Raw genomic sequence first — 15,858 nt, forward strand, 5'->3', positions numbered from 1 at the left:
AGATAAGAAGTGAGATCAAAAGCAGGATTTAGAAGTTGAAATAGAGACATTTTGGAGGGAAAAACATGACTAGAACTACTAGAAAGCGGAAAATTGGAAGTCAAAGAAGATGAAATATAAAAATTAATTTTAGATTTTAAAAAAAGGAAAAATATATTAGAGAAAAACAGTAGGAAAAACAAAGGCAAACTCGAATAAATAAAAGGAAGTTCATAATATGGTGAAAAGCCTTTTGCTACTAAGCAAAGGTCTGACTTACAAAGTAAGGAAATTAAATACCTGAAGAAGTATATATGTGTGTTTTGTTACTGGAGTCAGATATAAGTTCTGTGATTATACTGATGTAATTAAGTATTTTCTGATGAAGTAGGATTATCTCTGGCCTGAGTTGATCTGCTCCTTTGAAAGGTCCGGTATCTGTGGGTGCAGTGAGGTGGTTTTTTTCTCTGTGTGTTTTTTGGGGTTGGGTTGTTTTTTTTAAGTGTTCCAAGAAATTAATAGTGAGATCCTCTTTCTGAATATGGTGAGCAACCAAACCTTGCAAAGCCAAATAATGGGAATTGCTTGAAAAGAAAAAACTTTTTTTTTTCTTATTTCTGTTCACCACCTCTTTCCATTTGGTTTCCATAATTCTGAATGCCCAGCTGGTGTGTGCGAGTAGTAAGTCCTCTCATTACGCATCTGTATTGCATTTGTTATGTCAAAGCTTTCTGTGTTTGAACTTTTTTTTTTAACATAGCACAACAGGTTTTTATGTAGCACCAAGGAGATCTTTTATACTACAGGATTTTAAACTTACAAGTTAGCTTTTGTTCTTGGTATGTCTTACATGATTTCTTACATGCCCTTTAGCTGATGTTTTGATACATAGGATGTAGTAAATCACTTCTCATCATTTGTATCAGTCTTTAGTGAGAAATCTTGCTTGGATGCATGTTTGGGTAATTAATATCTGAATAACTCTGCCTTCTGAAAAAAAAATAGTTAGGCAGCTTGTGCCCTGATAGCTCATTTCATCTTTTGCAAAACTGGGTAGAGGAAGGAAGAGGTGATCTTAAAAAGGAAGAATTACATTTTTCATACTTATCAAGAGGGTTGAGGGACTCTTGTCAACTTACTGAAATCTGGTTTTTAGGAGTCAGTTGCCTAAACATGGAGCTCATGATCTTTCTGTGGTGTCAGGAGATAAGGAGCATACTTTCAAAAAATGATGAATCCACAAGAGAACTGTCTTCTGAGGACTCAGAATGAAATTTCTCTAGGAGCTGATACAAGAGGAGGAAATAGCAGTTGTAGGGTGGTTTGTTGCTTGTCCTTTATCTGTGGAGATGCACCATCTGTATGCAAACCTGGTACCGATATCCATTATAGTAGCCCTTTGTTTCTTTATATAAAATCTATTTTTCACTAATTCTTAAGTTTTTTATTCATTTTATTTTAATTTTATTTCTTCTCCTGAATCTGTTGTAATAAATGTAAGTCTTCATAGATAATTAAGTCTTCTGGTAACTGGAGCTCTAATCCTAGGCTCTTAACCCAGGCACTGTTTCCTCTTGCCAATAAACTCTTCTTACCCACTTTTAGGTAAGACCTAAAAGGATACTTTTTTTCTTTCCCCATTTGTTTTGCTTAGACTTGGAATATCTGAGGCTCCTGGGATTATAAGAAATAATTCAATAAGTGTGTAAAATGCTATAGAACCTTTTTCTTCATAAAATACTGTGCACGTGGGACACGTATAGTATGGTACAACATGAGGGTTTTATTGGCATTACTTAGAAAAACCTGCCTAGGTGTTTCTCACTAGTGGCATTGCCTACTCCAAATTTTAGACCATCCAACCCATGCCAAGAAAAGCCTCACATGGAACTACTATTGTATGTGCTGTACTTTGCAACAAAATGAGTGCATGTAGCGATAGCTCCGCAGTCATTGGAGAGAGTTTCTTTACTTGCTTGTGGATTGCGTGCAGGGGACTAGAAATTTTATTGAGAGAAACTGTTCAGAGGAGCTTTCTTAACTGCCAATTGCTGAGAGCTAAAATCCAAACAGTATAGAGTTCTTGGCTTGTTTCTCTCTGGAAGTACGAGACAGAGAGGGAGTCCTCTGCAATATTCAAAGAGGAGGAATTACAGGTAAGTAATTTGCTTTTAGAGTATTGCAACTTAAGGATGGATGAAGTAAGGCATGTGATTCCATTGATTAAAATCTGCATACAAATTTTGGTGTAAATATGTGTGTTCTTCATAGGAGAGAAGCGTGTCTACCTATCACTGCCCAGACCAGGGGTAAGTTGCTTTTGGGATTGTTGTATTTACTTTATATCGGATATTAACTAATTGACTTCTTCCCTTTTCACACCTTGATGAGGACATAGCAATATCTTGGTAACATGCATCCTGACTGGATGGCTGACAGTAAAATACCAAACTTTGTCAATTTATTAAATGAATAACAAACTGAAAACTAGGGTAACTAGTTACTTAATACACTTTAATCACTTTGATTGTACATAAGCTGTAATTCCTGTTCATTAATATGACATTTTTTACCACATACTCAACTGTCATGCTATATAATAAAAAATGCATTGTTACTATCAAAACAGTAAGAATATGGTGCAACATACTGAAAATAAGTCTCAGTAATCTGATTTTTTTAATGCTGTTGCCCAAGTTGACCTATTTGGAACAAATGGACATGTTCAAGCCTGTTGTAGGCTCTTCAAATAATGGGTTCTTGTTTCCTTCTTTGATCTTAGATGATTTTAATGCAGAGAAAAAAAGCTACACTGAATGTCCAGGTTTAGTTGTGAGGTAATTAATATCCTTAGCTGATTATAATTGATACTACATTGTTTCTGAAAGCATCTGTGTATTAGGAAACTTCCTAAACCTTGTTAGTATCCTGTAATCAGTTGTTTGATTCACTTGCTACATACTGAATCTTTTCATGGGTAGGAAAAAGGGGAAGAATGGTCTCAGAAGGTACAGTAAGCTCTAGCTTGTTTCCTTCTCTCCTTGCTTTCTTTCCTTAACCTGTAGCGTTGACGAATTTGGGTGTGAAATGATCCCCTGTCTCCATGTCTCCCATTGTGCAATTCTGTGACTTCAAAGACAATATGCTACTTCTGACCCTTAATGAAAAGAGAAAAGGTCATACATTATAAATCCAATCTACGGATTTAAATAGAATATAATGTTAGGCTGGGTGAGCATGGGTGAATTTCACAGTTATGGAACTAAATATTATTGAGGCTGGAAAATAGATTGGTTCAGTGACTTTTGATGGGGTTTTTGTCCCTCACTGGTTTGACTAAGCTACATAGCTTCTGGACGTCAGCCAAAATTTAAAGAAGTCGGATTGCCACTTATTGATTCATATGCCTTTTAAAAATACTTTCAATAAGAACTTTGTTCCCAGGATTTAAACAGTTCTGCTTTGTTGTTGTTTGAAAGGTTGCTGCCTTCTTTTGGATTTTGCTATATGCATGGTTTTGGGGAAATTACGATTAATATACAGTTTGAAAGTAGACAGGAAATACAGGTTATGTCCATAAGACAACAGAGTTTCTTCACAGAGTAATTTCTTTGCCTAACTATACGCACTAACCTTTGGAACTGCCTCTCTTCCCAGTGCTGTGACTCTCGGTACTACTGCCTCTTCTTTCCCTACTGCCATCACAGAGGTCTGCTGTGCCTGGCTAATGCCCACGCTGTCCCTGCACAAAAGCCACACTGTTCCTGTCAATCTAATTAGATTACATATTTGGTTACGTCTGTTTAATTGTACCTGTGCTGTTTGCTGGTAATGAGTGGCATCCTAGAGTTACACCGTAGTTGAGGACAGAGCAGTAGTGATGATTCATGTGTGTGCTTAATGCACAGGTGTGTTTTTCTCTATAGTATTAAGTGTCAAATCATGTTCTAAAAGCAAAATAACTGCTTATCTGTTTTTTACCAATTGTCCTATTCAAACAGTGTAAGTGAACACTAGAACGGAGAAAACTACAAATCTGAAAAACGTTCTGAGTTTCTTTAGTTATCGGTGGATTGAAAAACTTACCTGTGCTAGAGTGCTGGGTTTCTTGAACACCCTTCACTCAGCAGCTTAAATATTTGCCATACCTTGTAGCCCAAAGTTTGTGTTTATGTACAAATCTAGTTTGGCTTTGTGTTCCTTTCTTCTTTTGAGACTCTGCCTTAAACCCAGCATTTCTTGAATTGCATTTCTAATACACAGTATGGTCAAACTTAAATGACAATTAGGAGTATCGGTTCTTCCACCTTTTACTAAATCTTTCAATACGAGATCAGCATTTCTAATACACAGGCAGAATTATGGTTTCTAATCTGGGTAGTCATTAATAAGATTCAGAATATTTAAAAATTTGGGGATGGGAAAAGACAAGTGGCATGAAAGCTAAACTGAGCAGAAAATTGCAGTAGGAACTTCAATAGTAGTATTTAATTTTTGCCCAAACTTTTGAAGTGAGAGATGGAGACTGCACCTGGAGCTTATTTCTGATGCTGTTCACAATGAATAGTGCCTTTTTTTTTTTTTTTTTCCCCTGCAGGCATTACTGAGCTTAATTTGCCCAAGTCCTCCCACTAATGAATAGCAGCTCTTTTCAGATTCTCAGACAAGGATCTCAGTCCTGCACTCTTATCATCCAGCCTCCTCCAGTGGCTCACACCTCTCCAAGTTCTGACACCAACTTTGTACTTTCCATTCCTCTGTGCTCCTGTGCAGTTTCTGAATGTGGACTGTGGCTGCCATGTTTGTTAGTTTTTGCTGTCTTTGCACAGTGACAGCACCAGCACATGAAGTTAAAGCCAGGAACTGCTACTCTCTACATGCAGATTGATTTGAAACAAATAATGTATTACTCTATATGTGTTACACAGTTGGCAAGCTCTGCCTAACCAGATAGTCCACTCACATCAGTACCACTAATTATTAGTTAATCTGAGCCAATATTTGGCTTGTAGCCAGACTGGTATTTCAGATAGCTCATGACTTAAATAAAAGAAGGAAACCCATAAAAAGATCAAAGTGTCAGTATTTGTGTCCAGCTACTTCAACAAAGTGACACAGAATAATGAGCTACATCATCACACTAGCATTTACATGGGTTGTACCCTAGATCAGCTTGCTACTAGCTAAATCAACTTCCAAGTCCCTGTTGTATCAGTATCATCTTTGATGGAGAAATCAGTGCAACAGTACTTGATTAAGACTGTTTATTTAGTCCTAAGTATTACTGAGGATTTAGAGGGTAAGGGGAAGAGATGGTACTGCATGAGGAAGTGGAGTCTGTGAACTGTGGAAGAGGTCTTTCCCCTGAAACTTTAGGGTGTCTGTAGGCATAGACCCTGTTTGCACATGTCGTTTTGGGAGGACAGCCAGATCAGAACAGGTTCTCAGCTTCTACTGAAAAGTTTGAACCACTGGAACTCTCCTGCAAAGCCTGCCTCTGAGTTTAGAGCCACCTCTTATGATTTGTTAGTAAAATGATTTCTATTTCCTTTTATTTAAAAATACTATTTTTTGTTTGAAACAGAAGCATAATGCAAATCTGAAAGCATTAAAGCCAGTCAAACTAGATACTGAGGTAAGATGCCATCATTTTAGTAAAAAAACTTTTTAATTTTTTTTTTTTATCTTGTCTGAAGAATGTATTTTCAAGTGCCATAACTACGGTTACCATTTACAGGAACAGGCAAAAATTGCAAAACTTGGATTAGAATTGCATCTCCTCACATCTGATGTGGATTCTGAGACGGAGAAATGGGAGGATCAGGAGAATGAGATCGTGCAGCATGGACAAGGCATGTCAAGTATGGCCTACTCCATGTATTTATTTACCAGGTAATTACACTGTATGCAGCATGTTTTGGTTGGAAGAAGAGCATTAACAGTGTTTATAAGAAATAAGACAATTTCATTTTCAGAGTATAATAATTGAGACACATTCAAAAAGGAGCTTTAATGTCTATCCTTACGCTTTACAAATTCTTGTAAATTTCTAATCTGTTTAATAATAAAATTAGGGTGTTTTTTTAAGTGCTAAACATCTGTTTTGTTGCAGAACAGCTATTTAAATGTCTCTTGGCTATGGAAAATATTTTAAGAAGCATGTTCATAAATACTTTTAAAATTAAGAGAATTAAAGCACAGGTATCTAGCTAGATTAGAATTACTGATCTTTGCTTTACTAAAAGGTGTTCTGAAACTTGTCCATGCAATGTCAGCTTTCTTATTTGAAGAACTCAGGGGGGTTTTTTGTAAGAGTTGAGATTTTTTCTTACCTGCTAATCCAATAATACTCAGTATGCCAGAGACATGGATTTCTGTCCTTGTTCAGCTGATGAGAGCTGAACCACTGATAATTTCCCAATAGTGCTCTAGCCACCGAGGTGTTTATATAATATTTTGAAATGCAGTTCCTGTACTAAGTTATTGTTGTGCATAGTATCTTCTAAAAGAGTGATATTTTACAGTTCAGTGGTGTGAATGAGCATGAGAGAGAGAGAGAAATACTATAAATTGTGCAAGTAGCAGGCAAAATAATCTGCAGTCTATACATGGCATATATTCTGCTTTCATTATTTCCCACAGAGGAGAAGGACTTCTGAAAACTACTCAAGATTTATTTCATCAAGCAGAGGTAATACATTTTTAACAACACAGGAGTTAGGCACTCTGAATGAAGAACAAATTGGAACTTAACTCTCTGATTCCTTACACATAAGTACAGTGTACCAGACTGGCAACTGTAGATTTTAAGCAGCCTAACTCTAGTACGTACTTCCCGAAAGCTAACTTCTCAGTGTTCTAGTAGTAGATTAAGACAGTGTTCATTAAACTGACAGATTCCAGCTAGGGGTAGGAATAGCAACCTGGCATTATGGCGGACTTCAGTGCATTAGTAGTATTTATTGTGTCAGTTAGCTCAGTCACTGATAGTGTTAACGGATGCTTCATCCTAGTCTGAGCAGCAGTATTTTCATGGGAAAGAAAGAAGGTGTAAACATTTGAATAATGCAAACACAAGACAAGGAGCCAAATGAAGGAATGTGGCATGGTATTTCCAAGATATGTGCCTGTGTTTAACAGGAGACTGGTTATCTTTGTCAGGACAATAAAAAAACATGGCAGGTGTCATCTACCCACAAAACCCTTGTGAGCTGCTACAGTGCAAAAAATAATTGGAGGTCAGGTTTTTTTATACGTAAAGGTAAAGCCTTTAAACTTTGCTTATCTGGGAGAATGGCAATTTGTAGTGTAGCTTGTTATTTCAGAAGTCACTGCAAATGGCTGACTTGTTAATTACAAATGTAAACAACTATCACAAATATTTCCTGCTTTTTACTTTATAGCACACGATTTACTAAAACAACAAGGAAGAAGATCCCCATCTTTCATTGTGGTTCATTTTGTTACATGCTTTCTCCCCCTTTCAGATTTTTGCTACAGAGGGCACAAAGCTTGCTTCAGCTCTTCATGCCTTTTCTGATCAGGTGATGTATGACCTCTCAAACAGCCATTCAGCTTATGACACTAGTCATACTGCTTAAAAGCTGGTTGTGCTGTCTTCTCCATTAACTTAATATTGGAGTTTTTAAACACAGAGTGGTTTTGTCTTCCTGAAACACATTTCAGGTACATGATGATGACAAACCTTTGCTTCTGTTGGAGGCTGAAAAACTGATCTCTATGTGCAAGCAGCTCCAGATAACAGCTAAGGCTTCTGTTCAGGGTAAAAGTGCTACATTTACGAAGGTAAGGCAAAAATTATATATAATCCTGAAAGTAAAACCTAACTTGTTTTGAAATATAGTAACTTACAAATTTATGCTCCTGTTAAAATATGAAACAGTTCATGACAGCTGAACATCTTGGATTGAGAGAGGACCATAAAAATTAATAAGTACAAAATTTTATGCTGTTGTGCAAGCATTTTTCTGCTGTGCAGTATGTCATCATTGGTGTTCCTTATGTAGAAGAGGAATTTACTTCAACCTGAAGTGCTGTTTTGCACTTAGCACGTTTTGAGAAGCTGATGTATGAAGTATAGAGGAAGAACAGCAAGAACTGTTCCCTTTGCTGAAAATGTTTTATCTGTTGGGACATCCATCGGCGATGACTGTAATCCAAGCCATTTACTGCACTGTCTTGTCTCAGGAAGGGATTTTTCTTAGCGTGGGTGCTACTGTTTTCTAGCTTTTTTTTTTTTTCTTTTTCTTGTTTTTTCCCCACTACCAGAGAAGGGCTTCAGTGAAGTTTATCCAGACCTGACACCCTCATTCATGCTGAGAGTTTGATAGGAGGCAAAATATGGGACACTGGCACCCAGCATATGTGGAAGCCTGCCAGTGGATAGCTTGGATAGTATTACTCTACAGGCTTATATGAATGTTTTCTTTAGGGAGCATGGATATCTGTTACGTATAACTGGCCCAGTGGCCACGGACAGATCATTGATATTAATGTTTTAAGGAACAGTTTCCCTACCCCTAGCTTATCATTTTTAGAGTCTTAAGAATCAGTAAAATAAGTCATAGGATTTTTTTCTTTCCTGCTACTAAAAGTACTGAAATTATTATTTGGGTTTTGGATTTCACTGTTAGTGAAAGAGTTTACAGAAATGTTTCCCAAGACAATGATGTTCCTGGACTGCTCTTAAAAAAAACCCAAATGTGGACAGCTGTCCATAGGCTTCCACTACTTTATATTGCTTTTTGCTGCTGAGAACTCTTTTCAAAGAACTTCTGTCAACAACTCCCTCAACTTACTCACTAGATAAAGAGAGGTACAGGAATCTTATCATGCTGCAACTGAGAATTTTCAGCTGAATAATATGAGATGGAGTAATACTGTATATAATAATACTGTAATCCACTAGAACTTCATTCAGAGAGATATGCACTGTAATTAAGTGTACCTCACTAAGAAAAGACTTCAGTGATCAAAGTATTAATGAGGGTAATTTGTATTTCCACCACTGTAATAATTATTGTTATTCTGTTGTTATTGATGCTTAACATAAATGTAACAAATTCCAAACCCCAAAGACTCTATTACTGAAATACATGCTTGCTTCTTGGTAGGTAGGTAGCTTATTCTGATATTATTCGTATTTGTTACAAGTAAATATGTATACAGCTACCATAAAAGCTTTGGCATTGTTACCATGAGAAGTAGATCTGCAAACCTTAGCAGGGAATAGAGGTCAGGCTTTTTGAAGAACTTTTTAAGTATCCCTGAGCAGCAGTATGATCGATGTGAGCAAGACCATTTCTGTGCACCTGGATGTTTGTTTCCAATGAGCTATGGAAAAGATGTTTTCAATATTACAGCAGGGACTGAAACTGGCTATAGAGCATCCAAGCCACTCAAAACCAAACTGAGCACCTCAGGGCTACTGCTTGATTTGGTTTACACTATCTAGCTAAAGTAAATGGGAACTCCAGTCTGTTTATACAGAGTGATGTATCACTACATAGTGATAACAGGCTATCAAACTAATGTTTGTTGAGGACCCAGACTTGTGACCTCTGCTGGGTTAGACTTGAGGTGTAACTCAAGTGCTTTAAGATTTAGCTAACTTTTAGTGTAACTCGTACCAGGGTAAGGCTTACATGATGCATGGCTTTCTAAATCATGCTGACAGGACATAAAACAAAAGGAAAAACATGAAGAATTGTGATGAATCATACTTAGATGGCAAGAGCTCCTTTCCAAGACACTTCTATTACTGTTTAATATTATATTATTATTAGTTCCTTCTCCTGGGATGTATGTCATTCCCTTCTGCTTCCTAGCTCAAGTCTTCGGCTAACAGAAGGGATGCTGTTGCTTTATGCGTACTATATAGAGAAATTCAAAAAAGGTAGGCAAAGCCTTTTGATTAGAAGGGATTTATGAAGGACAAACATTACCTATTCAAGTTTGAAATAGATTATCATCTCATGCATTGAACAATTGACTAATAAAAGTAATGAGTGGTCTTACACTACTCTTAATTGTCTTGTTTAGGTTGATGCATGCATTCTGAAAACAAGGAACGTGATGACTCTGTTGTGCCAACTTCTTCCACTTTGCTGCAAATTACTGAGAAAGGTACTTGGTTCATCTGCAGTATTTTAAAGGGGTTTTTTGTTGGTTTTTTTGTTGTTATTTGTTGGGGTTTTTTTCTTTTCTTTGTTTTTAAGAATTTTTTTTTTTTTTTTTTTAATATACAGAATAAAGCAGGAAATGGCTGTCTTAAACCTGCTCCACCGTGGAGAGAAGACAGAATGCGAACTGGTACAAATGCACATACTCCAGAAAGGAGAGCTGAGACATTTGGCATCAAGTCTTTAGAAAATCATGTAACAAACATGACGTTTTTAGAGAGCAAGTAATTATAGCACTTAGAAATGCAGGAACTCCCATTTGAAAATAACACTTGCTGAATTTTCGATATTGCTTTCATTTGTGGAAAGTCAAACCAGGTTAATTTGAATTAAAACTGTTGACCTTTGTCACATCTAATAGATGTCCCATTACTTAGCAATTACACCACCAACTAGCCTAATTGTTACGTATTTTTATAATGTGAATGCCTTTCCTATGCTCACTATTGATACCGGTTTTGTAATTAATGCTTATGAATGTCTTAATGGATGTTTCAACCCAAAGATGCTGCTAATAGACATTTTATATAAAGAACCTTGTGCTGCATATGCTATATGTAACACTACTGTTGAAGTCTGTAAACTCATCTCTGGCCTATTTCAGTCTATGTATTTGATAAAGCAGAATCAGGAATATAGTCTGAAAGGCTAAAGCACTGAAATGTGATCTTAGTTACAAGTTATACCTACAGTGAAGTAGTTCTAGGAAAAAAAACCTCTTTCAATAGCTGCACCGCTGAATTTTAATCTTGTTGACATGATTCATAGTTCCAAAAGTGTATTTCTAAGTGATTAGTATTCTTGACTCAACCCCTTTTTCTTTTACCATCTTTATTTGTAGACGGCAGTTGTTGCTTCCTTTTTTATTAAAACTTACTGAGCAGAATTTGAATTGCATGTAGAAGCACTGAACTGTTATGTAGACTTTACACTATACCATTTAAAATTTAAGAAAATAGATGACAAACTTCTGTACAAAGGGCATTATTTGACTTCAGGATGCCATGAAAATACAACCTGGTGTGAAATACATATTTTCAATTTTATCTGCTCTTTGTACGTAGGCTTCTGTTGCATTTTTATTTTCAATTCACCTTTGTCAAACTTCATATTGTATTAGTTTAGCTAAATTAAGTCATGGCTAAGTCATACGATTTTTCTGTACGTATTATGCTTGCACTGAGCAGAAGCAAAGCTGCCTGTGGAACATAAATACTCTCCAACATATCGTTCTGTGCTTATTTAAAAAATTGTAGTGCTAGAATTCAGAGAAAAAGAGAAAGCAAATTTTAATATACAAACTATTTGAACTGGTTTATTCTTATATGAATCAAGTGTTTAAGTTCCACTTTTAAAAACAGGCTCTAGGCCTTTCAATACCATGAAAGTTACAGTGTACAATAGAAGTAGCTTATTTAGTATCAAATACAGATAACTGTATAATTAATTTCATGAAGAAGAATTAAGACGTTTCAACAAAACTTCCTCGTACTCCTTCTGCGTCAGAAGTCCTTGAGTTATACTCTTGCTTTCTTCAAATTTGGGTAGAACCACTGCGATGTATCCCTCGGTTGATGGCTAAAAGCAAGACTGAAGTTAGCAGTGAAATAAAAGTTTAGAAAATAAAAAGCAAGAAAGTGTCTTACCTTTTCTTGCAGAATAGCGGGATTGCTAAGAATGTTTTCATTCACTTCTATCAGTCGCCCCCGTATACAACTGCAAAAGTGTTTAGATTCAGTCGAAGTGCATGGTGTGTCAAGGTAAGAAGAAAAAGGGAAAAACCTTGCCTATAAATGGTGTATTCTTCTCCATCTGATGAAGATATCCTGCACAGAGGGGCGAGTTCTGTTAAAAACTGAGCTCCCTGCATTTGAAAAATAAACATATATACATACTTTTAATTACACAGGGCTTTTTAAGGTATTACCATCAGCAACTTACTTAAGTTTGTAAGCTTCTCAGAACAAAGCATGGGAGTGTGATAGGTACAGGTCGTTGCAAGTTACATAGTTGTGCTTTGCTACAGAAGGGAAGATGCCAACTTAGTAATATGCACAAATCGAATAGCAGCTTGTTAAGAGCTTACAAATTTAGTCACAATTAAGTTTCTTGTGGCATAACAGACTTGTAGTTTGAGCAGATTAAAATCAGGGGAGAGAGGAGAAAACCAGCACTGTTGATTTCAGTATAAGCAGGTTAAACTACACGTATTTGAAAACCCGCCATGAAACACACTGAATTGGCCCATCTGCTACCTAGGGCTGTTTGAGAAAAACAGTAGTCTCCAACTCCTCAGCATTTTGGTGGAAACAAATTTTTATCTTTTCAGGGATGTTCAAGTCCTTCTGTACACTATGAAAAAAATGATTAACAGGGACTGTTAGCCTTGGTTTGAGCAACACTGGCAACCAGCAGTGCTGCAGGAGCTCTGTGAGACCCTGGCTGGGACAGAGAGACAGGCACCTCCTGAGAAAGTCTAAATTCTTCAGCTGTGGAGGGGCTGTTTTAAAATAAAATGCAAAGGTAACTTGGTAAGGTTCTATCCTAGAAAGGACAGAAAGTCTCAGGCAGTGCGAGAGATTAAAATGAAAACTAACCAAATCAAAAAGCCATACCCTTTTTGACTTCCCAGAGACCTTATTCTGGAGTCTGCTACAGTTGGCACTGATTTGGTAATTAATGCTTTTAATTGTTTTTCCACTTTGAAGAAGAGGATGGGCTTCTGCCAAGGTAATGACACAGATTCTGCGAAAAGAAACATCATTATTACGCTGTAGTTGTGAGAAGCCATGCTCTTACGTGGTCTAAGCAAGCTCCACAACCTTCTCCACCTATACTGGTAGGATTTAAAACTGATACTACTTCATTTGGGCTCCTAGTCTAAACTGCTAGCAAGACTTCCAGTGTTGTGAAAGCTGTTGTTTACTTTCACTCTTCAAAGCAGAGTATTCTTCCCTGTGTAGTTTAGCAGGAAAGTTAAGCTGATGATAGTTCAGCTTACTGCAGCAGGAGTCACAGGACAGGCACTTAGCAGGCTCGGGGAGGAAGCAAGGACAGGCAGGTCTGGGTGACAGCATGGGGCTTGAGCAGGATAATGAGAACACAATTTACCTGAGCTAATGAAGGATAATTGCTGGCTGTACATCAAAGACAAATTTTAGTTTCCTGCTTACTTATAAAAATGTCAGATACAGGATCAAATTGGACTCACTTTCTTCACAGCATCTTACCTGAAGGCTGCTGTACCAAACCGAATGAAAATTGCATTCTGACCTAAAGCAACCCCCACGGAAGGTGCTTTACTTTGAGATACTAGACTGGATCATCAAAAGCAGTACACTTCTTAAACAGAACCACAGCTTTTAAATAAGCTAGAGCTGTTCTATCTGTTGTTGTACCCCATGGGAGCATACTTGGTTCACTTGTCTGCTGATAGCTGAAGTAGATACTCACTGGCCGTTAGTGGGGAATAGTTACAGCAGCTGAATCCTGTGGTGATCTGGGTTTTAGTTAACCTGCTTCTTGCATTTTTATCTTTTTCTAAAGGAGGGTTATTTCTTGTCATGAAACTGGAGAGTTTGCGACAAGCCCAGCTGTAGCGACTAGGCTTACCTTCATCCCTGGGCTAGAACCATGCTTAATGCACAAACATGGAGAGCCCAGAACTGCCAATAAATGAACGGAGATGAAGCTATTCTGTTTAAAACCTAGAGCAAGGACCAGAATTAACAGAACAGTAACTGTAGAGAAACCACGGCACAGAACCCGATCTTTCCCTGCGGGTGCTGCATCCATCTCCCTGCACCGTCACATCTCTTTGGAAGCTCTTGCCGTGCAGCTCCCCGCGAGAGGGAGCGGGATCCTGGCGAACGCTTTCAGCGTGCCCCAGCAGCTCAAAGGGGCCAGAAAAGCTGCCTCCTCTTGACCCCCCCCCCCCTTTCTAAGGGGAAGATGACAAATCATCTATTTGAGCTGTCATCTATTAAAAACAAAACAAAACAAAAAAATCAACAGAGAATTTTACACTGCTTAGAAATACTAAACTGAGCCATGGCCCCATACATAATAATGGTAAAATACTTGACAGAGCGTTTGGCCAAGCTGCTGTAGCAGCCAAGGGCCCTGGTATTTCAGAATTCAAAATAATCTTTATAGATATTTGACCAAGTGTTTATATTTTCATTTCCTTTCTTCCATATCAACAGGATTTAAACTGTTGTTTATATCAGACAACTGAGACTAACAACTACGCATTTAGCATTGAGCGCAGATGCGAGGGTGGCCTTTCTTGCTCTTGTCGTCGTACCTGCTCTTTACAGGTACTCAGGTTTCTGTTGCCAAAGAACAAGAACGCAAACCGCATGGAACAGCCCCGGAGAAGGCTGCAGCGAGGCGACGGTTCTGCCCCGCGCCAAGCACACCCTTCCCGTTACGCTGAATTCTTAACGGGAGCAGGCAACCCACTGGGAACAACAAACGCTGCCTCATCTTCCCTCAACACATGAGCAACTGGCACGGCCAATTTTTGTGCGGACAGTAAAGCTCAGTTCTGTTCTTCCCTTGGGGGGACTAACCACCCCAGAAAGGCTCGCGATGGCATCAATCCACCCTGCAGTCACAACAGGCTTTAGCAGGGGGGTGCAGGAGCTGGGGAAGGGAAGGCGTGTTATTGAAGTCCAAACCAGGTACAGGGTTGATTTATTCCAAGTGACTGGATATCCAGCTACATCAAAGTTGCATTCACTGTCTGTAGTACACAAATGTAGAATTAAAAGCAATTAAGTTGTATATAGAAAAAGGTACGTTTGTTCAAATCGAGCCAATCAATTTCCCAGAAACCAAGTTAAACAGACGACTTCTCGGTGTCCTGACGGAAAAGCCTTTTGAACTGTTGCTCTTCTGCTGTTGAAGTTGACGCAGCGGGCCCTTTCTGCAGGAGAGGAGGCAGGGACGCTAGGGCAGCGTGACAGGCGCCGAAGGGGCCTTTGAAAAACACCTGCTGGGCGATTTTGGGGAAGAGGGGGAGAGTTCAAGCTCCACTGTTGTTATTGGAGTAGTAATTAAAAGGCGGCTGTAGGAAGGCCGAGATTTGCCACCCTCCTGCTATCGTGCACCCCTCCCGCTCGCTCCAGGCGTTCCAGCAGAACTGCTGCCTGCCGCTTCCGTCTCCAAAAAAATAAAAAAAAATCCCGAGGCTCCCCAGGTGTCGAGAGGACGAAGGCGCCCCCCCCCCCCCCCCCAATCCAACCCTCCCCGGGACCCCCCCCCCCCCCCCCCAGCACCACTCGCCTGTTGGAGTGCTGCAGCACGCAGAAGTCCTCGCACGGCCGCCCCTTCACGTCTGCAACAGGCCACAAACACCCGTCACCCACCGACCCACCGGCCACGGAACCCCCCCGCCCCGGGCCCGGCGGTACCTGTCTTGTACCAGCGCGTAAAGTACCGCTCGGCGCCGCCCGCCGCCATGCCGCCCGCCCCGCCCCGCCGGCGCGCCGCGATGACGGACGGCAGCGGGCGGCGGAACCCGATAGAGGCGTCCGTCGTCCCCGGTCCCCCCGTCCCGTTCCGGGTCCCGCCGGCCGGGAGGCGGGAAGAGGCCGCAAGGCGAGATTTTGCTTTTTTTTTTTTTTCCTTCGGGAAGCAAATTCCCGCACAAAGCCGTGGGTTTTACCAACCG

At 39.2% G+C, this 15,858-nt stretch overlaps 2 protein-coding genes across 2 annotated transcripts in view; one reads left to right on the forward strand and one right to left on the reverse strand.

Moving 5' to 3' along the window:
* Positions 1–11,797, forward strand: part of CTNNAL1 (catenin alpha like 1) — a 63,018-nt gene extending 51,221 nt beyond the window's left edge. Inside the window, exons 12-19 of the mRNA XM_069778777.1 lie at positions 2,251–2,288; positions 5,564–5,614; positions 5,717–5,871; positions 6,622–6,670; positions 7,467–7,523; positions 7,666–7,785; positions 10,042–10,125; positions 10,248–11,797. Coding sequence (XP_069634878.1) covers positions 2,251–2,288; positions 5,564–5,614; positions 5,717–5,871; positions 6,622–6,670; positions 7,467–7,523; positions 7,666–7,785; positions 10,042–10,125; positions 10,248–10,409 — 716 coding nt within the window. The 3' untranslated portion in view covers positions 10,410–11,797. The remainder of the gene's footprint in view (positions 1–2,250; positions 2,289–5,563; positions 5,615–5,716; positions 5,872–6,621; positions 6,671–7,466; positions 7,524–7,665; positions 7,786–10,041; positions 10,126–10,247) is intronic.
* Positions 11,469–15,709, reverse strand: ABITRAM (actin binding transcription modulator). Its single transcript, XM_069778778.1, has 6 exons — positions 15,599–15,709; positions 15,471–15,522; positions 12,797–12,926; positions 11,969–12,045; positions 11,828–11,897; positions 11,469–11,759 (listed from the first exon to the last, which is right to left on the reverse strand). The coding sequence occupies exons 1-6, from the start codon at positions 15,645–15,647 to the stop codon at positions 11,631–11,633; spliced, it is 507 nt and encodes a 168-aa protein (XP_069634879.1). The 5' UTR covers positions 15,648–15,709; the 3' UTR covers positions 11,469–11,630.
* Between the last annotated feature and the right edge of the window lie 149 nt (positions 15,710–15,858).

The sequence above is a fragment of the Haliaeetus albicilla genome, chromosome 3 (genome assembly GCF_947461875.1).
Source record: "Haliaeetus albicilla chromosome 3, bHalAlb1.1, whole genome shotgun sequence".
NCBI lineage: Eukaryota > Metazoa > Chordata > Aves > Accipitriformes > Accipitridae > Haliaeetus > Haliaeetus albicilla.